The sequence below is a fragment of the Numenius arquata genome, chromosome 1 (assembly GCF_964106895.1).
Source record: "Numenius arquata chromosome 1, bNumArq3.hap1.1, whole genome shotgun sequence".
NCBI classification, from domain to species: domain Eukaryota; kingdom Metazoa; phylum Chordata; class Aves; order Charadriiformes; family Scolopacidae; genus Numenius; species Numenius arquata.
Genome location: NC_133576.1, coordinates 67,147,577 through 67,172,730, shown reverse-complemented (window position 1 = coordinate 67,172,730; position 25,154 = coordinate 67,147,577). Strand labels below are relative to the sequence as shown.

General features: G+C 42.5%; 1 protein-coding gene across 1 annotated transcript in view; it reads left to right on the top strand.

Annotated features, from left to right (window-relative positions):
• Positions 1–25,154, top strand: part of JADE3 (jade family PHD finger 3) — a 69,896-nt gene that overhangs the window by 20,201 nt on the left and 24,541 nt on the right. The window contains exons 3-4 of the mRNA XM_074149481.1: positions 15,303–15,362; positions 16,526–16,608. Coding sequence (XP_074005582.1) covers positions 15,303–15,362; positions 16,526–16,608 — 143 coding nt within the window. The remainder of the gene's footprint in view (positions 1–15,302; positions 15,363–16,525; positions 16,609–25,154) is intronic.

The window sequence follows — 25,154 nt, the reverse complement described above, 5'->3', positions numbered from 1 at the left end:
CCGTCAAGCTATTATATATTCTGATTTTTGATAGTTTAGAAGATTTTGGGTCTTGAGAAATTCTCACAGCCTGTTTGGTTTTGTTGTGGGGTTTTGGTGTTTTGGGTTTCGTTTTGTTTTTAATTTCCTTAGCTTAAAGTTGATCTAGACATTTCTAAGTCCTTGCAGCACGTTCTCTTTAGTGTTCTCTTAGCTTTGTGCAAGCTTGACTGCAATACCTACAAAATGGAATAAAGCATTTGTTTGCAACTATGTATGATGGTAGATATTCATGTTAGATTTAGACATGACTTACAGGAATTTGGGAATAGATATAAATAGGTGCATCTCTGCTACTTTGCGGCAGATTCTAAAAATGACAAGGGAAAAAAAGAAAGTGTAACAGACTTCAAAGCAGTTGTTTTTGTAAAACAGTTCCTTAATAGCTATATGACACTCAAGCAGGTTTCACCACTGAGTTTAACTGCTTCATGGTGATTTTAAGACTGAAGTGTTTAATCTGTAGAAGGCATACCTGTGCTTCCAGAAGCAGTAAGCTAAGGCAGAGACTCCTCTTTCCTTTGCACAGATTTGTGAGGTGTAGCAGTAGTTTATATATATATATTTATGTGTGCACATGTGCGCATGCACGCATCAGTTTCAGGTTGTTCCAGGGTGCTTTTTGTTTCTTCTTTCGTTCTTTTGAGTTCTCCCAAAGAAAATCCTGAATGGATAGTGCCATAAGGTGCATGTAGGCTATATTTGCACGTTTATTTAATTTGTCTTACAAAAAAAAAAAAAAAGGCAATGATTCTAACACACTGGGAATGATCTAATTTTTTACCTAATTTTGACCAAAATAGCTCTCTACAGTGAACAGCAATTAACAAACTCTTCAGGGCAACAGTATGTCAAATGTCAGAGTCTGTGGTGGTTGTGCTCATCATAATCAGAATCTTGTCTGATAAACACGCTCATTTCAGTATTTACCATGGCCCTATAGACCACCTATCTGATCTCTAGTCCACAGAGGTCAGGTTGGGAACTGATATATTACAAAAATAAAATCCAGTGCACAGAGCTGAATTGTTATGAGTAAGTCTGGTTTCAGATGAGCTCTCTTACAGAATTAGGCCAATTACTGCCTCTGATAATGGTCAACAGTGGACACCTAGGGAAAGAAAGCATTATAAAGCTCACGTAGACTCTGTTTCTTGTAAAATTTTGACTTTGGGATTTCCAGCAGATTGACATGACATATTGTGTTTAATAGCCCTTGTCCTCTATTTGCTTAATTCCCCTCAATCTGTTTACTTTGCAACCCCTGCAACATCCTGTAGCATTGAGTTTCTCTAAGTAATTTTGTACAAAATTACTTTTTTTTTTTCTTGTGTTCTCTTAATGACTTTCCTCTGAAGTTTGTTCAGTAACTTTCATCTTCTGTGCCATGAGGAACAGCGAGTAGTCTCTTCGTCCTGTTCACTTCTCTTTATCTCTTGTGGCAGATTCCTCCTATTCCGCATCCTCCTTTCTCAGCTGGGTAGTCTCAGTCTGTTTAATCTCTTGCCCTAAAGCCATGGCACGCTCCCCTTAGAGCTGTAGTTGGAGGTTCACCTTCTGCAAATACTTTTTCTCCAGTGGTGCTGGAGGGAGGGAGGGAGAAGATACTCCCTTGCTTTTAGCCTGCTAGTGTGGCTCGTCTGTAAGGTTTCATCCACGTGGCTCAGCGGGTGTAGCAAATGAAACCAGACAGGCTTGTATCAGTGGTTGTCGATGCTGCTCTTGGGCCTTGCCAGAAGGATGCCTCTCTTGTATCAACAGGCAGCTCTCCACAGTATTCTCCTGAAAATAGTTCCTGCTACAGCTGATTTGAGAGTGCCCAAGGACCCCACTTTTAAAGGCATTCAATTTTCATCTATGTAAGACCTCTCAGAAGAGTCCCGCAGGCGCTGTGGCTTGGCTGTGCGTGTATTAACTGGGAGCCATAGTTGGTGTTGGGGTAGGCAGCAGCACTCGGCCTCCCTGGCAGGGATGGTTTTAAACTGAAAGAGGGGAGATTTAGATTAGATATTAGGAAGAAATTCTTTACTGTGAGGGTGGTGAGGCACTGGAACAGGTTGCCCAGAGAAGTTGTGGATGCCCCATCCCTGGAAATGTTCAAGGCCAGGCTGGATGGGGCTTTGAGCAACCTGGTCTAGTGGGAGGTGTCCCTGCCCATGGCAGGGGGGTTGGAACTTGATGATCTTTAAGGTCCCTTCCAGCTCTAGCCATTCTATGATTCTATGTACGAGGGAGTGGGCGGACCATGCCTGAGCTCCTTCTGTGTCACAGCATCAGTGGGAACACCAGGTCACTTCGGTGTTGCGGACCTGGGGAGGTGGATGATGGAAGAGGGGTTTCAGGTGGCTTTATTCTGCTGTGGCCCGAGAGCAGGTTCAGTTGTGCCTTCTCTCAGTTGCAGAGCCCCTGGTAGCCCATACGGCTGCAGCCTGCCCTGTGCCCTGCAGCTGGGCAGGGGAAGGACCTGCAGGGCAGGAGAGTTCTTTGCAGGTTTATAGAAACCTCCTCAACCAATTGGAGTTGCATATACAAAACATATCGACTGCAAGTTTTGCATGACGTTGTGGAGTCTTAAGAGTGACTTGGCTATAAAGGCGGATCTGCTACAGCAGATTCTAATTATCCAGGGTTTTGTGGGGTTGCCCTCCCCATTTGTTTTGTTTCTTCAATTTTACAGTTGCATTTTTAATTGTAACCTCTCTTATTCTCTCCCAGTTTCTCAGCAGAGATCTTATTACTGCTCTTGACAGCATGGCATTCAGGTACAGCAACTGCAGCACATTGCGGGCTCTTGCCTATAAGTGAAGATGTGGTGGAACATCTCCCTACTTCCATGGCTCGGAAGGCATTTCCAGTCATCCCAGTACAGGAGTGGAAAGTGGGCAAATCTGCTTTGGAGTCAGATTCATTATCTCACAGCCCCACAGCTTTGGAAGGTCAGCTGTGATAGTTCCTTATCCTCATAGGGTGGAAAGGATAGTCCTTTCCTGTACTTTCTGACTCCACCTAGTAGAGTATTGGTGCTCTTTGTGATCCACCCTGTCGGGCGGCACCTTTTCTCCTGTGCCAAAAAAAGCCACCTCCATCCACTTGCTCAGCTTTAGCACGGCTTGAGTAGAACATGCTTTCCACTAGGAACAGTAGAAGGGTGGTGCTCTAGGCTTACTCATTTTCATCTTGTTTATGTAGTCAATGCGGAGGAAGAACAAAGAGGAATTTAGAGGAGCGTAATGGTCAGTCCTGATCGGTGTGTCCTCTCATTCAAAAAGTATAAAAGTACTGTGGCCTCAGCTTGGCTGTTTGATGACAAGTTGAACCTTACATGTTTTCTAGAGACATAGATGTGGCATTTTAGAAACTTTGGGCAGGTACAATCATGCTTTGGTCTCCCTTTCCAGCGTGGCATCAACTCCGGTGGGCAAGTTTGCTATTTATTTTGTGATTGCTGCACCTCGCATTGTGACAGAAAAAAATACTAATTTTTCTTTTTGTCTTTGCTCTGTACATAAATATGGACAAACATCAGTTGGTCGCAGTATTTCTTCCATGATGTCTTCTCCTACCTCTGTTTGGTGATTTAGAGAAGCCTGGAATGGTGTTCATGTTTTTATAAATGTATTTTAAATCTGCCTGACTAAAAAGACTCCTCAACGTCTTTGGTTTGTCGTATATTACATACTGTAGCACATGACATTAAATTAATTAACTGGCCATTAAAATTAGTTAAATTTATTAATTATTAAGAGAAATCTTGTTGTCTTTTTAAAAAGTTTTTTAATTAAGAAGAAGTGATTTAATAGATCTTTTAGTAAATTTTTGCTCATGTTTTGACGTTTTGTCACGGAGAACTAAAATAATAGTGCAACTGCACATGAACATGTCATGCGTGAAATGCCAGAAAGTATAGTAGGATGTCAGTATTCCAAATATTACTTTGAGTTCTGGCTGTGACAGTACATTCCCTTTAATTCTTTCTATCCAATGATCCTCTCAGTGCCTTTTTTTTAACTAGGGAAAACTTTAACATCCAGATTGTTTATTTTCAACTTGTAAAGGAAAAACATTTCTTGTCAAATGAGGAAAGAAATTGCCGATTTAATGTTTCCTAATAGGAAAATATTTGTGTTCTTGCTTTCTCTTATCCTTTGAGTAGAATATAAAGACGCAGCTTGATTTTTTCGGCTTTTTGCAATCCTTTAGGTTTTGTTAATGATGCAAAACTTTGCAGCAAAGCGGTTAGCCTCTTCAAAGCATTTAAGCAAGAAATAAATGAGTCAAAACAGATAAAATACATAATGCAGGCTGCTGTTGTTGATTCTTTTATTATTTGAGGTTTATGAATAAACAAAACAAAACCAGTGAAAACTAATTTATGTATTAGCAAGTACAAAAAAATTAACTGATTATTTTAAGTAAGTATCTTGCAGGATATGAGCTGTTGCCTATGCTATTAATAGAAAAGTTGTTTGTCGTAATCCCAGATAGTGCATACGTTTCTAGATCCTTCCTTCTTTGATAATATCTCCTACCTGTGATACTAGTTCTTTAGCTGTGTTTTGTCATGAAATTGTGCTTTATTACAGCTGGAGGGCAGAGAAACAGATAAAAGTGGGCAGCATCAGGCAGACAGGGCGAAGTGGCAGCTTCACTTGAACTAGCCTAATACTGCCTATTGCCTAATTTTCAATTAAGTAGTGACACTTCTGTGGGTTTTTCTTCTATTCCCTCCCCTTGCTGCAGTGCCATTTCATCATTGCACAACAGCAGGGCAACACTTAGTGGCTTAGGGCATCGCAGGGATTTTTTCTTCTGTTGGACTCCATCTGCATGAGGGGCAGCGAGTGGCGAGGGCGCGGGATACGCGCTTGGGAGACCTGGATGCAGCTGCCTGCTCTGCCAGAGGCTCCCTGCGTGATGTATGGCTGCTGTGCGCCGCAGCTCTGAAATGTCAGGGTTTGCAGTGCTGGCTTCACGCGAGCTTGTCGTGAGGGTAGATACGGTAAAGCCTGCAAAAACACTTAGAGCCAAGGTAACGTGAATCATACCGGTTCTTAAAATAGACAGCTGGGCTAAACGCTCTCTGAGGTTTTTCTGCTCAGTCATACTGGTGAAGCCCTGTGCGTGCTGCTCCTGTTTCTCGCCGGCGCTCGGCACGCCTGTGACTGCAGTCTCCTTGCAGATACGGAGCACGTGGCCGTCTTCGGGTGTCGAACCCCCTCGGGGAGCCCCTGGGCAGCCGGCTCCTTGTTTACCTGGCTTCACACTGGGAGCCATGACCTGGTACTGGTCCATTTTTAGTAGCGCTACATTCGCAGCCGTCTTCCGTCAAAGCGGACGCTGTCCTTAGCTTCGCCTTTGTCGAGTAAGTACACGTGGGCTTTTTGTGGGGTTTTCTTTTTTCTTTTGCCCCTTGGTTATTCGATGCCTTACGTGTTAATGTCAGGTATGAGTCTTCTTTGGAGGGAGCCCTGTAAAACTGACCACATGCGATCGGTAGCCACGTCTCCCCCGCTGAACACTCCTCGGGGCGGACAAACGCCTCGTTGCCAGGGTGGGCACTTCATTGCGGCGCCTGGTGCACGTGTGTAGTTAGCAGGCTGTACGTAAGCTAGTCCCTGCCTCCTGGGGGTTTACTTGAGGGATCAGTTAGCCACGGTGGAATTTCCAACGGCCTGACAAGAGGCGGTCTGTGTGATGCTGGCCACTGTGTGAAGCGAGAGCTGTGATGGCTTCCCTCCAGCGACACGGTGCTCCTCCCTGCCCTGTGGGCCTGCTGGCCGTCTCGGCCTCTGGCACCGACCTGCTGCATGGTGGCACTCCGTGGGCTACCCATGTGTTTAACGCCACTGTGACTTTCCTGCTGGGAACTTGTTCCTTGTTTCATCGCTCTGGGGGCTTTGTGGCTCTCCTTAGGAGGGCTGGGCCTGGCTGGGGTGGGTGGAAAGGGAGCACCGTCAGGGAGCCGTGCCCCCCCTCAGCCGTGTACTGGCAGCCATGCAGAGCGCGGTTCCGTCTCCCGAGGGCCCAATTCCTTCATCTTAGCATTTCCCCTGACTGGGAGGGATGGCGGGAGGTGGGTGAGGAGTGTTCACTGCTGGGCTGGCACACCTCAGCCATGCCAGCCTGGCAATGCCAGACAGCACTGGGCTGGTTGTAGTTTCAAGGGGAGGAAGTACTTGGTGTTTTTTTTTTTTCCTTCTTTCTTTGTTTTATTTTAAAAGCAGGTTTTCGCTCAAACTCAATATGGTATTTTGAAGGAAATAGTTTGTTGGTATTTTTTTTTTTTGTCCAAATCTCTACTGCTGTTTTAGGAAAACAGTACTTCTGTTAATAAACAGCTGGTGTAAAAACAGTGTTGTGTTCAGGAGCAGAAAGTAATTAGGAAGACTGAAATAGAGAGGAGCAGAATCACGTACACATTGGTGTATTTGCTTGAATTAATGGCAGTCTGATGTTGTTTATTTTTTTTTAAAGTGATTCTGCCCAGGTTGGTATTGTCTTCAGGATGCTAATGATAAAGCTGCAGTGTTTAATGGGCAGAAATATTTCCATGTCAGCCTGGCCCACTGGGCTGCTCTGTGTACAGGCCAACATGTGCAGCTTGCTTCAAAGACGAAAATAAGGCTGCTCGGTCACGGCCGGGTGTTGAGGAAGCCCAGGGAAGAGAGCACAATTTAATTTCTTTGTAGCCTCTTGGAGAGTATCTGTTGAGGTAACGGTGGCGCTGCGTGTGTTGCTGGGGACGTGCTCTCCTAAGGAGGATTTCTGATTTTTAACAAGCTGCTTGGTGTGAAGCGATTTAGCTGAAGGCCTCTAGTGGAAATCTGTCCCCCTCTACCCTTACGGTGGGTCGACGCATGGATACGGCACCAGAAATTAAAAGCTACACTTTTACTTTCAAGGTAGGAAAGGCAGTTATATTGGGATGCGCTGTATTTTATTGTATCATCAGAGCATGTTATAAAAGTGAAGTAGCATCACTTACCCTCTTTTTATACTCACAGAGCAAAATGATAGGCATTAAGTGCTTTGTACTAGACCAAATGATGAATCATCATCATAGAAGGGCATAGAAACGATGTCAGGGTTCCCTTTTGGCCCATAATCTGCAAATGAATGCAGGGGGATTATATTTGGGGTTTCTTCATCCTAGTTTTATCATCTATCAGCTGACTTCAGAATTTAACTATTTCATGGGATAAGTCAGACTAGAAATGATATTTTGGACTTCCCTCCCCCCCCTTCCCTCCTTCCCCTATTTAAACCCATGGTACCCCTAAACTGCCAAATGGCCTTTTTAGAAAAAGGTAATGTATAACTGAGCTTGAGACTACGTCTAGGTGCTATTGCACTTCATACGGACGCATGTTATTAGCTAAATTTCAGTTCCTTGCCTATTAAAATTATTTACCTAATGGCATGGGAATTGGCTGTTGCTAGTAGTCCCGCCTCTAAAAACTGGCATATTCCTCCTTTGTTGAATTACAGATTATTATGTTAACCAAGACTTAGTATGAAATAGTAGCAAAAGAAGTTCTATTTTGTGTTAGGCCCAGTACAGTCTTCAGAGAATAATTCAAGAAGGTTTTATTTTGGGGGAGAGGGGCGGGATAGAATGGATATGGTCATTCAGTTACGGGGTTCTTGAGTAGGGTTTTGAATTTTTTTATTTTTATTTTTTTACATTTTTGTGGTTAGAGTGAAATAAATAGTGTTAACTTTTTATTTTTGCTGAACTTCCTTTTCTGTGAATTGTTTAACCTTTCAAACCTTTTCAGTGCAGCAAATATTGCTAACTGAAGTTCTGAGTGGGTGTTTTTTCCAGCTTATATAGCCTTTTTGTGAGATTGGATAGGATATTAAAAAATAATAATAAAAAACTTAAACACAAGTCATCTCTCTTCCTCTAGTTATTTGAAAGGTTGTGTTAACTCTACTCATATTTTGTAATTTCTCTGGCACTTGACTATGAAATTTGACCTATTTAAATGGTTTTACTGTACTACATTTCCTGGAGACCTTTCAAGATAATTTGCTTCCTAATCTGAATTTAACAGTTACATAAACCACATTTTTGAGACTCGGAAATTTCTACCTACTGCCTCTGCCTTTTTTTTTTTTTTTTTTGTTTGTAGACAAGCCATATTGTAAAAATGTAAGTACAGTATTTTAATTGGAGATTTGCATGTGGCTTGTCATTTGGATTATGTACATCGATGCTGGTTTTCTTTTTAATAAGATAAAGTAGGTTATTTTTTTGTCCCCCTTGAAAGTTTCCTTAGTGCTGTGACCAAATGCATTTTTGTCAGTCTGTTTTAAAATGTGAAGAAATAAAATCTCACAGGCCTAGGATATATTTGTGTTATAGTTCCTTGAATTTCTTGGTTGCCTTTTCCTTCTGTATAGGTCTTAACGGGTACTGAGTAACATGTGGATATGCTTAACCTTTTGCAACAAACTGAAGCCAGGAAGGAAGGACTGCTGCTCCTTGGAGATACTGTTTTCTTCAGAAATCTTGGCTGGATTTAAGGATTCATTTTGTACACTTGTCACTGATGTCTTGCCTAACATGCTGTGCAAGTTCAGACTCTGAGAGGTACCTCATCCTTCTTTCTGCTAACTCTGTTACTCATGAACTATGCTGAGGGATGTGTCTGAACAAGAGGATAAACTTAATAGTTTATTTGGTAAATTTTGTTGTTTATTCTGATGCAAACTGAGAAGGGAAAAATGTTTGTTGCTGTTGTTTCTGCAGGTATTTGAAATGGGTTTTTGCTTTGACTAAGGCTCTGAAATTTTGTTAACTGTCTGCTGTTTACATATGCTGCTGAACTGATTATTTTTTTTTTTTGAGTAATGTGTAGTAACTAGCTTTTCAGAAAAGGGAAGTGCCTTAAGTCAGTGCAACATTGATTTTCCTCAGGTAAAGTACAGAATGGTGGTAGAGGCAAGTGGCTGTTTCTTGTTCGCTTCAGCGGTGCAGATATTCGTGACTAAGCAAAAAAGAGCAAACATAATTTAGAATCAATAATTAGAAGACATCTTGTCTAGATTTTTGGAAATATCAGTGTTATCCTTTAAGTCAGATTCTTGCAAGTGTTAGCTGATCTGTTGATTGCTCTTAGCTTGGGATCCATGTTTCAGTCAGGTGAGAGCAGGGTGGCTTTTTCCTGGTTTTGCTTGAAAGTGCAGTGATGTGCTGGATCCAGCATCGGTTTTGGCTCCAGGGAAAATTCCCAATATGGGCAGCAACATTCAGGAAGCTGGGGAAATACTGGCAGTGTGATGTTGCTGCCCATGGCTGAAGGGAGCGCGTTTCCTGGGGTTATTTTTGGTTGAACACCCAAAGGATTCAAGGCATCTTGACCTGTGGTCGGGTGTTTAGATGACCACAGAGAATGAGGCTGATTTCTCTTTTTTAAGTTGCAGTTCTTGTCTTAAGCTGTTGTGGGCAGATCAGGGATACGCATGCAGCCATGGCTTGACAAGTCAGAGATGTGACAGGTGGAGAATATGGTTCAAGTTCAGGAAACGCTCTGGTAATTGATATTAAAAATGACATCAGAAAATGTTCCATTGCAATAATGGAGAGTTGAGTATCTTCTTGCTTGTGACATGGTGATTTCTTAATGTCACTCCTGTGTTTTAATTTTCATTTAAAAGATCCTTGAAGGTGAACATCTTCATACACAAGATTGATCAGCTGCTAGTCCTTCTGTGGATTTTTTTTAAAGAAAAAAAAAGGCAAAAAAAAGCTTTAGCTTAAGGTGTGTTATGTTCTTATTTTTAATGATCATTTTTAAGATAATCTGTGTTTGACCATAAGGCTTGAGCACATTTTGAATCCACAGCCAGAGCACCCCTACTTACCTTTTAAGATAGTGAGAATCATTACTCAGTGACTGGGAAATAGGCTTTTCATGGGGCATTTTTGGGGGCGGCGGAGCCACTTATCTTTTTCGCTCTGCAACAGTATTTCAGTGTTGAGTTGCTTTATACTCCCTGTTTTTCTTAGCTTGTACATTGGAACTGTTAGAAAGTTTAAACTTTCTAAACTGCTAAAACTAAGTTCTCGAAATTAAAAAAAAATATTCAGTGTGCACATTTGCAAAAGGTCTGAATGAAAATAAAGGAAGTGGAAGGAGGCTGATGATTTTAGGTGCTTGCAATCCAGGGTTTCCATCATGCTCCTAATGAAGGTGCATCTTTTTTCTTATATCTTTTTCTTTATAAGTAGCATTTATGTGGACAGGGGATCTGGACAGGCTGGATTGATGGGCCAAGGCCCATGGTATGATGTTCAACAAGGCCAGGTCCTGTGCTTGAGTCACAGCAACCCCATGCAGCGCTACAGGCTTGGGGCAGAGTGGCTGGAGAGCTGCCCGGCAGAAAAGGACCTGGGGGTGCTGGTCGACTGTCAGCTGAACATGAGCCACCAGCGTGCCCAGGAGGCCAAGAAGGCCAACAGCATCTTGGCCTGTACCAGAAACAGTGTGGCCAGCAGGACTCGAGAAGTGATCGTCCCCCTGTACTTGGCACTGGTGAGGCCCCACCTCAAATGCTGTTGTCCTGGTGTGGGGTGGAGCAGAGCCAACTTTCTGTTCAGTGGGAGAAGCTCTTGCTTATATTTGTTGCTGTGGCAACCAGCTGACCTGGTTGTTTACCCCATGGAAGGGTTGCACCTGTGGGGAGGAGTGGACATGTCAGGTGATCCAAACTGACCAATAGGTTATTCCATCCCATCTGCCATGCTCACTATAAAAGCTGAGAGATCAAAGGGGTCAGGTTGGCTCCTCTTCAAAGGGTCGTGTTGAATGGCTGCTGCTTCAATGGCTTGCTTTCTTTGATGACTGATGCCCGAGGAAGACCCTGTCAGTTCTCTACCTTCGATCCCCATCCTTCTGTTCTGGAATCCAGTTCCCACTGAGACTAGTCTGGAACTTTCCCTGTGCCTGCCAGTGACATCTTCCTGGGAGCTTGATACGGTTTTGTATATATATTTATACATACTGTATCTGTTTCATTATTTCCTTTTTATTTTATTTTTAATATTTTATTAAGGTAGTTTTGTTTTTTCTAAACTCGTAAATCTCTCTCTCTCTTTTCTTCCTTTCTTTGGAGCGAGAGGTAAGGAGAGCATCTGTAATTTTGTCATTGGCCAATCCAGCCCAAACCATGACAGCTGTGTTCAGTTTGGGCTCCTCACTACAAGAAAGACATTGAGGTGCTGGAGCGGGTCCAGAGGAGGGCAACAAAGCTGATGAAGGGTCTAGAGCAGAAGTCTTATGAGGAGAGGCTGAGGGAGCTGGGGTTGTTTAGCCTGGAGGAAAGGAAACTGAGGGGAGACCTTATTGCTCTCTACAGCTGCCTGAAAGGAGGTTGTAGTGAGATGGGGGTTGGTCTCTTCTCCCAAATAACAAGTGATAGGACAAGAGGAAAATGGCCTCAAGAAATGGCATGGAGAGGTTTAGATAGGGTATTAGGAAAAATTTTCTTCACCAAAAGGGTTGTCAAGCATTGGACCAGGCTGCCCAGGAAAGTGATTGAGTCACCATTCCTGGAGATATTTAAAAGACATGTTGACGTGGTGCTTAGAGACATGGTTTAGTGGTGGCTTTGGCAGCGCTAGGTTAACGGTTGGGCTTGATGATCTTAAAAGTCTTTTCCAACCTAAACAATTCTATGATTTTTAGTTCTGCTTGTTTGGTTCGAGTTTTTGACATATGTGGGTTGCCCTTTCTTTCTACATTCAGCCCTTGGGGAGCGGAGTGTGTGTATTTATTTTATGTTTCTTTAATGTCTTCACAGTCCTTTGAAAGCGATAAAATATAAATGAGATAGAAGAAGCAGGAATTGAGGCACAGAGTTGCTTGCAGCCTCGCTCTGGACCATATTGCCTGGATAATAGTATCATTGTCTGAAGCTGAGGGATGAACTGAAGGGTGCCGGACTGCTTTGGGGAACTGGGCTGAAGCATGGAAAGGCTGACATCGGTTTCCATGTTGAAGGGACTGGCTTTGCATCTCCTTTCTGAACTGAGCGGCTGCTGATCCTTCCGTGTTCTGCAAAGACAGGTGAAGGAGTGAGTGAGACGAGAGCTTTATCGCAAAAGTGGTGTTTGCTTGGGATCCCTCTGTAATGGCTAGGGAGCAGAAGGGTTGTTAGTGAGCCTTTCTGATGATCCCTCGTGCTTTGGGGTGGAAGTGAGCTGGAAGTCGTGAGGCAGTCCCAATGTAAGCAAGGTTACAGCGAAGGAGTCTCCTATTAAACACAGAAGTGAAGCCCCCTGCAGAGCTGGTCCTGTTGAATGATGCTGAGGCTGTTACTCCTGTGTCATGTGGGGCCGTATGACGAACTTGTAGCACATTGGCCACTTTAATAATAACCTGTCTTACTGAACACAGTATGCCTGTGATTTGTTGTAGCTTTGTAGGCTCTTATTCATTGTTGTCGTGGTTAATATTGCTGCAGAAAATCAGGCAGGAATCCAGTGTTATTACTATTTAGGGCTTTTACCCTGGGTGACTGCTTTTTCAGTCTGCTATGATTGAGGTGTAAATCTCTTGCCTGAGTTGCTACAAACCCATTTCTCAAATGCAATTTTTAATTTATTTTTTAGTTTTGGTTTGGTTGGCCTTTTTTTTTTTTTTTCCTCCTATGGAGCTGTTGGCCGAGGTGTGCTTTCTACTCTGAAGTTTTTGTTACGCTTGCTGTTTCTGTGTAAGCTGTCCTTGAAGTAGACATCTCTTTGCTTTCCTCAGTTGCCCAGGCAGAAGTCCAGGCTTTTTGGGTGTTCCCTCCTGCAGTTGTCTCTCTCAACCTCATGTTTGACCCTACTTTAATTGAATGTTCATGTTGTGCTCTGCAGATAGCAGTCTTTAGTACAGAGTTAAAAGGTTTTATTGCTGCGTGTTTATATAGACTATAAGAAATGAGAATCGCCTGCCATAAGCTTTCAGCACCTTTTAACAACTGCTCAAAAATTCATCTGAACATAAAAACAAAGCAAGCAGCAAGCACTTGCATTTCTTGCGAAGAAATGGGAGCGAGGAATACTGCTCGGCACTGGATGCGTCTTTTCAGCATCTCCCAAAAGGTCTTGTAACAAGCCCAATGGCCTGTAAGATAGGGCTTTTTAGAACTGAAGACTGCCAGCAGAGAAGATGTTGCCATGGGCATAACCTGCTCCTTTTTAGGGGGGATTGTATGCTCCAGGGGGTTGGGTTTGGCTGCTGGAGTACAAGCTCTCAAATAAGCGATACCATTTTATTTGCTTTTGATTAAAGTCCTTGCCTTTAAATTTCATGAGCTGGCAAGATGAAAGTCCTCTTCCAGTCCTCCTCTCATTACCCAGCAGTTAATGTCAAGTCTGGTGCCCCCAAAACATGCACGACGACAGGCCCTTCTGGCCCAGGTGTCTTCTACCTGTCAGACAGCTTTTCCCTAAGAGATTCGTGGAATTCTCTTCGTCTGGCCAATGCCTGCACAAGTCACCTTACATTGCTAGCTGGAAGTGAAGTCCTGTTGTGTTCTGGGTATTTTGTTTTCGATGTAGCTCTTCTGTTGGACACTGGTCTTTGTACACAGTGTGGCTGCCTTGCCTCCCCCAGGTTGCTTGAGCTATGAGAAGGTGAATTAATGTGAAATTAATTGTTATGTAGTGGAAGATTATAGCTTGCTGAAGTGATACCAGTGACACCTTTTGATGTCCTATCCTGTTGACCGCTGTGTCTGCCTGTCCTTCCCCAGTTTAAATACCTGACTCAGAAGTTCTATATCTACCTGCTTGAAAACTGCATGCATTGCTTCATTTTTCAACTTCAGGAGTGTGGGCAATGTCCTTTTATAACGGATAGGTCAAAAGGATTGTTTTAAACTTTGAGTGATAATTACATTTAGATTCAGTAAACTCAGTCTCTTAAATATAGAGGCTGCTGAAAATTTCCACTTAACTAAACACTTGTGCTGCAAACAGTTCAATTGCAATCTCTTCAAAGCCTCTGGACAGGCTTCTCTTATCTGGAAATCTTATTTGTCCTGTGGTCTTTGGATAATCTCAATACCCCTTGGACAGTAACTAATGTGGAGGGTTTATCAAATGGGATATTTAGCTGTGTTGCTTTTCTTTAATGGCATGTGGTTTTGTTTAAGAAATGAAGCTGCTTATGTTTCAGGTGTGGCCAGGCTGGCACTTCTAATACTGCAGGCGTTTCAGGTTCAGCTGTCTGTAACCTACTTGTGCCTGTCTTCTGCTTAGAAGAAAAAAAGAAAAAGTTGTTGTCTGTTCTTGCACAATCATTTTTTACTACTTTATTGATTTACTCATTCAATCCATTAAAAAGATAGGGTTGACTTTCATTTACTGTTGTTAATTGTAAACTCTTATTGGTTCTTATTTAACAAATGTAACATTGACTATTATAGAATGGCAAAACTTAAAAGGAAGTATATGGATTTCTGTTGACGCTTGTTTAGAATATATAGCTGACCACTATTTTGATTTTTCTTTTTTTTTTGAGTAGTGGTGCAGAATTTCCTTCTTCCCTATTCTCTGTATGCGTTACATGTTCAAAAACCAATTTCAAAAAGCTCAGTACCTTTTTTTTTTAATGGAACTGGTGCAGCACCATGGAAGTATTTCTCAGCAATACCCTTGATCACTTCTGAAATTTCTGAAAACCACATTTCTTGTGAACTAAGTGGTGGTCAGATGATTTAAATTAAATGCCATCAGTCACCATTTTCTGTGAATGTCCCCATCTAAAATCTGCCTTTTGTTTTGCAAGGATGCCTTGGGTTTATTTGCCCTTTTTTTTTTTTTTAAGGTGAGTTATATTTCTAAATCCTTGCCTTGCTGTGCATCCACCTTATTTCCTGGCCTCCGCCCGTCTCTCAGCTAGCGACTGCCACCATGGCAACTCTTCCTCTGGCTGAACAGATGGGACATTGAGTCTCCTCTGAGAGCAGAGCGCCGCTCACGCCCTGCCGGGAATCAGCTGGCGGGTTGCACTCCTTTCTGCAAAATTTAAAGCAAGCTCTGCCCAGCGGAGGCATGCTGGTTTTGAGGGCGCTCAGTTTCACAAATAGTACTTTGGTCTAATAATTGCTCGCAGAAATAAAACGGTAGTGGCTGAACTGGGATTATTTCTGTGCCTGAAAGCTTTTCAGACAAGCTTTGCCTTTAGTGCAAAGAGCTTGGTGTCAGCCAGCAGTCGGTGATTTTCTGGTAGAATGGTTGCCATCAACTTTTTTTTTCTCTTTAGGATGCGTCAGGATGAAACGCCACAGGCATCTAAGCACCAGTGACAGTTCAGACAATGAGAGTAAGTAATACCTACTAGTTTTTCTTTGGTCTATCACCCCCTTGTGGTTTCCTTCTGTGGTTTGAGGGCAAACCGTTTCACCTTTTATAATTTAAAAAAAAAAAAAAAAATGTTTCTTGCTTGATTTCTTTTTGTGTTCTGTGGTCTTTGGTGTTCTGAATCCTGTTATGGGAGGAAAATGAGGCAAAGTGTCCTGTAAACCTGGGAAGAGTTTTGAGTCTACTTAGAAACTTGTATGTGTTTCCCTTTCAGAGCTGGGAAAAAGAATTCTGTAATTCAAGAGAAATTTTACTGTCCAGTGTCCTATTTTGTAGGTTTTGGTGGGTTTTTTTATAAAGGACTCCTGTTGTCTCTTCTTGTGCAGAGCCTCTTTACTTTACTTTAAAATTACTGGGGGTGGCAAGGTATTTGAGCATGTATATGTTAGAGTTACATATAAAATAGAGTTATAGCCAGTATCTTGATTGTTATGTTATCTTATACTGGTTCTTGATCTATTCCACTATGGTCTGTTATACAATTTGGTAAAGTTATATTTTAAATGTTCCTTGGCACACATCTGCCTGAGGTTGCATCTTCCCATTTTATCTGCAAAAAATCCCACCTGTATGACAGGGTCTTGTTTGTTTCTTATAAACCTGCTACCTAATAACCCTATACATAGTGATGATTCGTTGTCATATTTGTTGTGAGTCATCAATGTATCCTGTGCTTGAAGTAATGTTTTGCCAGAAATATCTAGACATCACACTACAATTTTTTGCATCTCTCGTCAGCATGCTTTAGAATCATTGCTTTTTTGTTTGTTTGGTTGGTTTTTTTAGCACGTGCAAACTCTGTCCTGGGTGTTGCTTCTCCTTCCACTTTGTTAGAAAGGAAACGAAGGAAAGTGATCTGCCTGCTTGCTTCTGTTTACTCATGCTTGTATTGGGCAGAGCAGAATGTACCCATAAACTCAATGTGCTGTGGTTTACAAAGAATGAGTGGAACAGGAGGAGCTGTGATCAAGCCTACAGACTGCCTAAGAGATTTTTTTGCCCACGTGTTGTCAAGAACTTATGATAATTTAAGAGATTAGAGTGCCTTGTGTTTTACTGAAAAACTAAATCAATTGAAGCGATCTATAATGGTCCTTTTTATTTCTTTTTTTTTTTATTTTATAGGTCCTTCTACTTCCTTTTCTTCTTGTTCTAAATACAGGAGCAAGTCAAAAACACCAGCAAATGAACAAAAGAAACCTGCTGAGGTAAGAATCAGGGTTAAAGATTGGTCGTTGGTAGTTTTTTGTCATGTAGTTTTCATGTTTCTAAGCCTTGAAATTGTGAGATTTGAACTAATGCCAGTGAGTCCATTTGTCACCTGTCAAATTCTCTGTGAAACTGTGTTTCCCCCACTGCGCGAGTATTATAGGAGCTCTTGTATTTGATGTCCCAAAATGACTTATGGCATTTGCAGACAGAAACATGTAGTTCTTTCTTCCCCTGAAATTTAGTCTCATTTTGAAATTGAAAAAACTGAGATGGCCTTATGATTTGAGAGCATGCCACAGAAAGAAGTGTTTGGTCTGTGTGGTATGGGAAGGATACTTTATTTCGGCTTTAGGATAAAACGGTGGGACACTGAAGTGGACAGGGTATGTATGAACAGTGCTTATTCATCTTTTGCCACTTTCTCAGTCTTGGCTTTTTACCTTCAATAAAGCTTTTTTACTCTGCCATTCCCACCTGTTAGGACTTCTGAACCCATCACCACTGTCACTAGATCTGTATTCACCAATTGAATAAATTGGCTTTTATGCAGAGACCAATGCTCAAATCCCTCCTGTCAGCCAGCCATTCCGCTGGTAGCCCTTTCTGGGGGAGGATTTGTTGACTGCCTTCTCCAGATTTGATGCTTGCTTTCTTGAGGGCTGAATCTGGATAATAACTGCAGATGGGAGAAATGTTTTATGTAGCTAATTCTCCTTACTTGCTATCACATTCTCTCCTAATGAGTCCTTCAACGTGCTAGTATGACTGTTGATGCCTGAGGTTACTGAAAAAAAGACTGACAAAATCCACTTTGCTTCTCTAGAAATTAAAGCTGAGTTTGTCCCAGAAGTAATTTTGTATACTATACCAGCAGCTTTTTACCTGTTTAGGTACTCCTGTGAGAGGTTGCATAAACTATATATATTGTGCAGCAAAAGCTATTCAGCAAACATACTTGATGCTTCTTTTCTAAGTGCTGCTGACTAGATGAGTTTGGTTTGGTAAGAACAAGGTAAATGTTAGAGAATATGTCCTTTCTTTGGAGGCTTAATTTTTATTGCAAGTTAATTGAAGAAAAATCACTGATTCATTTCTGGAAGAGAATCTTGCATGCATGTTTCAATAAAAACAAAATTGGCCAAAACTAGCTACATAGTGTTTTATTTACAGCCACCAAAAAGGTTAAGAAAAGAAGTCTACTTTTTTTTTTTACGTTTAAAATGTTGGTCTGAGGATTATGGTTCTGTAAGAATTTTTATCTTAAAACAGCTTGTAGCTGCTGAGGGCTTGTACTTGTTGCTCATGTTTGCCTAGGAAGTAGCTTTGTTACTAGTGAAGCTGGGCAAATGGGAACCAAAACTCGTACATTGCAGACTTGTTGCTGTTTCAAATACACCTCAGTGCTAGTCCCTTACCAATCCCTTCTTTCTGCTCAGCCATCCAGCTTTCTTCTTGTACCTTTTCCTCTTAGGGATTGTCCTATTACTGTTTTTTTTGCCTTTGCCCCATGCTGTCTTTATTAGCCTATGTACATTATAAACAATAATTATGAAGATGTGGTCCGTGTATATAGCATACAAGTGTTCTGTTTATGTAATTTATAGGAATTAAAATGAGCAATGTTTTCATTTCCTCCTCTTGAGATCTTCTTTGCTGCTTTCTACCTGTTTCAAGACAAAATCTTGAGTCCTTTAATGCTTGAAAACACGAAACTTTGAAGAATGAAATGTGGAATATACACTTGGAATTAAGGAAACGTCTTTAATAAAATCAACTTTCCAGTAATACTGGGACCTTTTTGTCATCTTTCATTTAAGATCCCCCTCCCAGGAAAAAAAAAAAAAAAAGGAAAAAGCAGGGCGGGGAGGGAGCAAGGGAGTAGAGGAAGAAATAAATCTCAAGCTTTAGAATATGCCCTCTTCTGGAGGAGTGTCCCAAGTACAATATTTAAAAGAACCTGAAAGAATAAAAGTGCTCTCGGAAAGGGAATGGAGAGGAAAGTGACAGTAATAATCTGTACCACTTGTACCTAAGACTCTTGGCTATCCTTCTAGTTTTTTCTGTCCTTCTGCTAGAATCAAGCACTCCTTCCAACCCCTTGAAAAGCATATGCTGGAGAGTGTATTACATGAAACGCTGTTGTCAGCAGAGCATTGAAATTGATTATTTATGCACCAAGTGGTGACAAGGGTGTAAAGCAAAGACTGAAAAGAGACCCCACCGCTCACCCTTCCAAAAATCAAGTTGTAATTCCCAAGTTTTTTGTAGTAATAGTTGCCTGATATCTATTAGATAGAAATTTAAAATTTCAGGCTGACAGCATCCCTTTAGCAAGGGCTCTCTTTAACAAGTTGGCATTGCACTCCTTTCATTCACCTCTGCTTGCCAGGCAGCAGGCTGTTTCTTGAGTTAGTGATGCAGAAAATCTAAAAGGTCAAAGCTATAAATAGCTGTTTGGGAATATTTTTGCTTATGGTCTTCATACATTAATTTTTCTTTCATGCCAGTAAGCCTGGCTTTCTCAATTAAATTCCATGTGAATACATAGGCTTTTTTCCACTTCCGCAACCATCTCCAGTACAACCCAAGTACCTGGGTTCTCTCTCCAAATAAAAGCTTAGTTTTGCTACTGTGACCATCAAGCAAGTTAGTGTATCTGTCACTTGCTTCACAGGACTTGTCTGTACATGCCATGGTCCTCTGTGGTTGCCTATAAAAAATGATGAGCAGCTGCATTTGAAGACTGCTCTGCCTTGAACTGCCTACCAGGTGCTTCAGGATGGAGGCAAGCATGGGGATAGCCTCAGTGGAGCGAGGTCCTCTGGTGTTACTGTGGGGCAAAGGGGTGCAGTGTTAGAGTGCAAAGTCAGGCTCTCATTCCCAGGGCCTGCCTTACCTGAGGGGTTTACATCAATGCAGAAGGGATGTTACTGGGTCGGACCTGTGGTCTGCTTAACCCATTCTTCTCCTTGGAGAAGAAGATGAGAACAAGGCAAGCTTATAATGATGCTTCTTCAGACCATGGTGTTTCTCTACGTAATTTCAAAAGCAAGACTATGGCTCTTTCTTGGTGCTCTTCTTCTGGATTGCAGTCTACCACAAACTACTGAAATGGTGACTTAAAAATTCTGCTATCTGATTAGCTTTAGCGTTTACTTTGAATAAATAAATTGTGTTAAGGTTACAGGGACACCAGAAGTATCAGTCTTAGCAGTTTTTCGGACCTTTATGATTATGTTGGCCACATGCCATTTGTGGTGTTGCCCCTCGTGGATTTAAATGTAGACAGGAGGGGCTGGCAGGCCTGAGCAGTAGGCTGTGTGGGAGTAGCAGGGTAGGAGGCATTTGGATGTCTGGCTCAGCATGAAGCCTGTACTTTGCAGTTTCCTGTCTCCGTGGAAGCTGCAGCAGAAAATGATGGCAGAGGAGCTGGAATCATTTTTGCAGGGAAAACCTATTAGCTGGACCCTACTGAATGACTGACCATTTCTTTTCCCTTAGGCTAGTGGGGTCGCAAAAGAGCCTAAGAGATCTTTATAACATTCAAAGCTATATATAGGTGTTTTTTTTTTAATCCAATCCTCCATCCCTCTTGAAACTGTAAAGGAGTTAAGTTAGCATTGTGCTTTTTTTTAACCCTTCACATAGAAGATGCCAGTATTTTACCTGTCTTCACAAATTGGGTTTTGAATCTCACAGCAATGGTAGTTTTTTAATCCCTTGTTGCTCATAGCGACAGCTGTGTTATCATGTGAAATGTAGCTTGTCTTCCACAAGTAAATGGTCTGCTTTTATTACTTTGGTATGTGAAACTTTTTTTTAGTGGCATTTAACTGCCACATAAATCGTAGGTCTTGATCCCGGGGAGCACCCTGTAAGACTAGACTCTTGGCAGAAAATGGATTCTTTTTGCAGTTTGAAAGTGGTCGGGTTTGTTCTGTGAGTGAATGGGCAACGTGGTTAAATCATAATGCTTTGCATGCACCGTGCTGTCCTGGTTTGAGCGACACAGGACTAATTTCTCAGTAATTTTACTTTTCAATAAGGTCTCTTCTAATGCTTGGGAAAACTTCACTTTCAGAAGACTCTAGTGTCTGAATTTGTGAAAATATTTACTTCATAGCCAGCTATGGTATGTGGGTTTCAAGGTCTCAGTGTTTTCAGGCTCACCAGGTGCAGGCATGAGGAGAAGCGAGACCCAGGCACTTGACCCAGGCTTGGCCAACAGGATTATTTCATACCATGAACGTCACATTCAATATAAATTAGAAAGTTTTCTGAGGAGTTCTCTGTTGATGGCTGTGATCTTGAGAACTTCTTGTCCGGGTGCCAGACCCCTGAGGCCTTCCCTTCCTCCTGAAGCTGTAGCACTTGCAGTGTCCCACATTTGCTGTCCACTGCTGGGAGTGCACAGCTTCCTATGGGTGTAATTGCTGAGTATAATCCTTGTATATTTTTTTATATGTGACCATGAAATGATAGAGTTCTCAATTCTCAGGGGAGCCAGCAGGACTACCATCACGGACTTGCGGAGTGCAGACTTTGGTCTTTTCAAGAGCCTGCTCGACAGAGTCCCTTGGGAGGCAGCCCTGAAGGGCAGAGGAGTCCAGGAAGGCTGGACGTTTTTCAAGGAGAAAGTCTTAAAATTGCAGGAGGAGGCCGTCCCTGTGTGCTGTAAAGCAAGCCGTCGGGGGGAAAAGACCAGCCTGGCTGAACAAAGAGATATGGTTACAACTCAGGGGGAAAAAAGGAGAGTTTATGGGCTTTGGAAAAAGGGGCAGGCCACTCAGGAAGGTTACAAGGTGTTGCAAGGCTACGTAGGGAAAAGATTAGAAAGGCCAAAGCCCAAGTAGAACTTAACCTGGCCTTGGATGTTAAAAACAATAGAAAGAATTTCTATAAATATATTAGTAACAAGAGGGAGGACTCGGGAGAATCTCCATCCTCTATTGGATGCGGGAGGTAACATAGTGACAAAGGATGAGGAGAAGGCTGAGGTACTGAATGCCTTCTTTGCCTCTGTCTTTAGCAGCGGAGTAGGTTGTTCCCTGAGTACCCAGACCCCTGAACTAGCAGACAGGGGCGGGGAGCAGACTGAAGCCCCTGCAATCCAAAGGGAGGTGGTGAGGAACCAGCTCCAACACCTGGATATAAACAAGTCTATGGGGCCAGATGGGATCCACCCGAGGGTACTGAGGGAGCTGACGGAAGTGCTCACTGAGCCACTTTCCATTATTTACCAGCAGTGCTGGCAAACTGGGGAGGTCCCAGCTGACTGGTGTCTAGCAAATGTGACTCCCATCCACAAGAAGGGTCGGAGGGATGATCCAGGAAACTACAGGCCTGTCAGTCTGACCTCGGTGCCTGGGAAGGTCATGGAGCAGATCATCTTGAGTGCCATTATACAGAGCATGAAGGACGCCCAGGTGATCAGGCCCAGCCAGCATGGGTTCATGAGGGGCAGGTCCTGCTTGACAAACCTGATCTTCTATGAAAAAGTGACTGGCTTGGTGGATGAGGGAAAGGCTGTGGATGTTGTTTACCTGGACTTTAGCAAGGCCTTTGATACAGTCTCCCACAGTATCCTGGAGAAACTGGCTGCCCGTGGCTTGAATGGGAATATTCTCCACTGGGTTAAAAACTGGCTGGAGGGCTGGGCTCAGAGAGTGGTGGTGAATGGAGTTAAATCCAGTTGGCGGCTGGTCACGAGTTGGTGTCCCACGGGTCTCGGTATTGGGGCTGGTTCTCTTTAACATCTTCACCAATGATCTGGATGAGGGGATCGAGTCCACCCTCAGTAAGTTTTCAGATGACACCAAGTTGGGTGGGAGTGTCGACCTGCTGGAGGGTAGAAGGGCTTTGCAGAGGGATCTGGACAGACTGGATTGATGGGCCAAGGCCAATGGGTTGAGGTTCAACAAGGCCAAGTGCTGGGTCCTGCACTTGGGTCACAACAACGCCATGCAGCGCTACAGGCTTGGGGCAGAGTGGCTGGAGCTGCCCGGCAGAAAAGGACCTGGGGGTGCTGATCGACTGTCGGCTGCACATGAGCAGGCAGCATGCCCAGGTGGCAAAGGCAGCCAACAGTATCTTGGCCTGTATCAGGAACAGCATGATGAGTAGGACTCAGGAGGTGATCGTCCCCCTGTACTTGGCACTGGTGAGGCCCCACCTCGAGTGCTGTGTCCAGTTTTGGGCCCCTTACCACAAAAAAAGACATTGAGGTGCTGGAGCGGGTCCAGAGAAGGGCAGTGAAGCTGGTGAGGGGTCTGGGGAGTAAGCCTTATGAGGAGCGGCTGAGGGAGCTGGGGTTGTTCAGCCTGGAGAAAAGGAGTCTGAGGGGGGGACACCTTATCGCTCTCTACAATACCTGAAAGGAGGGTGTAGAGAGGTGGGGGTCAGTCTCTTCTCCCAAGTCACAGGCAACAGGGCAAGAGGAAATGGCCTCAAGTTGCACAGGGGAAGTTCAGATTGGACATCGGGAGAAATTTTTACACTGAAAGGGTTATCAAGCATTGGAATGGGCTGCCCAGGGAAGTGGTTGAGGCACCATCCCTGGAGGTGTTCAAAAGACTGGTTGACATAGCGCTTAGAGACATAGTTTGGTAATTGGAGGGGGGGGGTGTTGTGTGGTTTTCTTTTGGTTTTTTATCAGAGTTAGGTTGATGGTTGGACTAGATGATCTTAAAGGTCTCTTCCAACCTAGACGATTCTATGATTCTATGTTGGTATCGGGATCAATATTGGTTCTTTAGTACTACTAATGTTAATTATTTAGTCTTATTCTATTAAATCTGTTTATATTTAAACCCTTGGGTTTCCATGTTTTTTCTGTGATTCGCCCTCCCAGGTGGGGAGGGGTCATCATATGATAGAATAATTTGTCTAAATGATAATAAACTATTGTGGGTTCCTCAAACCATAACAAACACAGAATAGGAGACTGTTAGCTTTATGCATGTGCTTACCTTAAAAAAATTCTGAATTAACTTGGACATGTGTACAGGCTTCTCAAGACCTCTGGTGAACGTGCCTTGTGAGTTTCAATGGGCTGCTTTTTAGCCTGCTTGAGTTAGTTGATGAAAAAAAATAAATTTACAATACTTCTATGTAAGTCAGAGGTGCAACCTCATTGGTTATTTTTAGGATCTATTTTTGCTTTGAGGTACTTGGGCGATTTGAACTCTTCAGCAAGAGGTGACCCAAATGCATAAGGGCATGGGAAAACTTGCTTGTGGAAAGGCTGCGCTATTTTACCTTTGGAAGTGAATGAGCAGCTGTAACAGTAAAATATGAATGGTCTGGAAACAGCGGAGGTAGAGCTTAAGTTCTGTCCATCCTTGTGATAGAAGAATTGGGAAGGAAAGGCGGGGGAAAATGAATGAGGCCAAAAGTTAGGAAATCTGTAGCAATTAAAAGGATATCCTTTTCATGCATCATGTAATTATACTATGAAGCTCATCTGCTGCAGGAAGTTGTTGAGACTGAGAATTAAACAAGATTAAAAAAGGAATTGGACAGATGATAATGAGTACAGATTTTTCTAAATATCTGTATAAATTAATACCATTTAAAAAATTGATTGTTAGGATTAATCCAAAAATCTGAAGCTTATGTCTGACTAGCAACCAGAAGGAAACTTGACGTGTTCTTGTACATTCTTCTGGCTTATGAGATACTGTCAGAGGTATCATGTTAGGTAGGCTTGGTTTAGTATCTGATTTCTTGGCTTTTCTTGTACATGCTCGTAAAGGAGGCTAGGAAGATTCATGGCAACTTAAAAGAAAAGCACAATATTTCACTTCCTTGAGTCCTGGATAATCCATAACAATAGTTTTGGGGAGTAGGGGTTCAAACATCGGGATTTACTGCAGTGCATGTCCAAATTGTGTGGATGTTTGAGAACTACAGATTTATTGCTATGCTTACTCCTGTCTGTCCCAGCTTTTTTAACATATCAAGCTTTTCAGTCCAGTCAGTATACATGCCTGGAACTGTAGCTTCATTTCCATTTTAAAATTACATTGCCTTTTATTTACTTCGCTGCCAAAAAACACTCCAACCAAACCAAAAAAAATCCACCGTCTTGAGTCTCTAGACTCCTCTCTAATAAGGTGCTTTAATTCAGAAACTTCATGCCCAGATTGCAACATATTAATAAGAAAAATTGTACCTTTCCAGGATGAGCCCACCAAATACTGTCCTTAGTTCTTCATCCTTCGTGAATGGGGAGTCTTTTCGCATATACTGTGAAACATCTATACAAAGATTAAACTGTGCTCAGATACTGTGTGGCTATATGACACTTGTGATAGGTCATACCAAGATTTGGCTTTTGTTTTATTATTTATGAGGTGATTTTAGGTGTAAACTGCTGCTTTATAAGTGTGTTTAAATTTTGCTGAGGGTGTTCTACTTGAGAGCTACAATAGTAGAGTAAACTTTAATGCTTATGGGTGCTTATGGGAATTTAAAAAAGTTCCTGGATCCTTTCAAAGGTGAATAAAAAAACATGATTTGACCCCAAACATGATGAAAAACT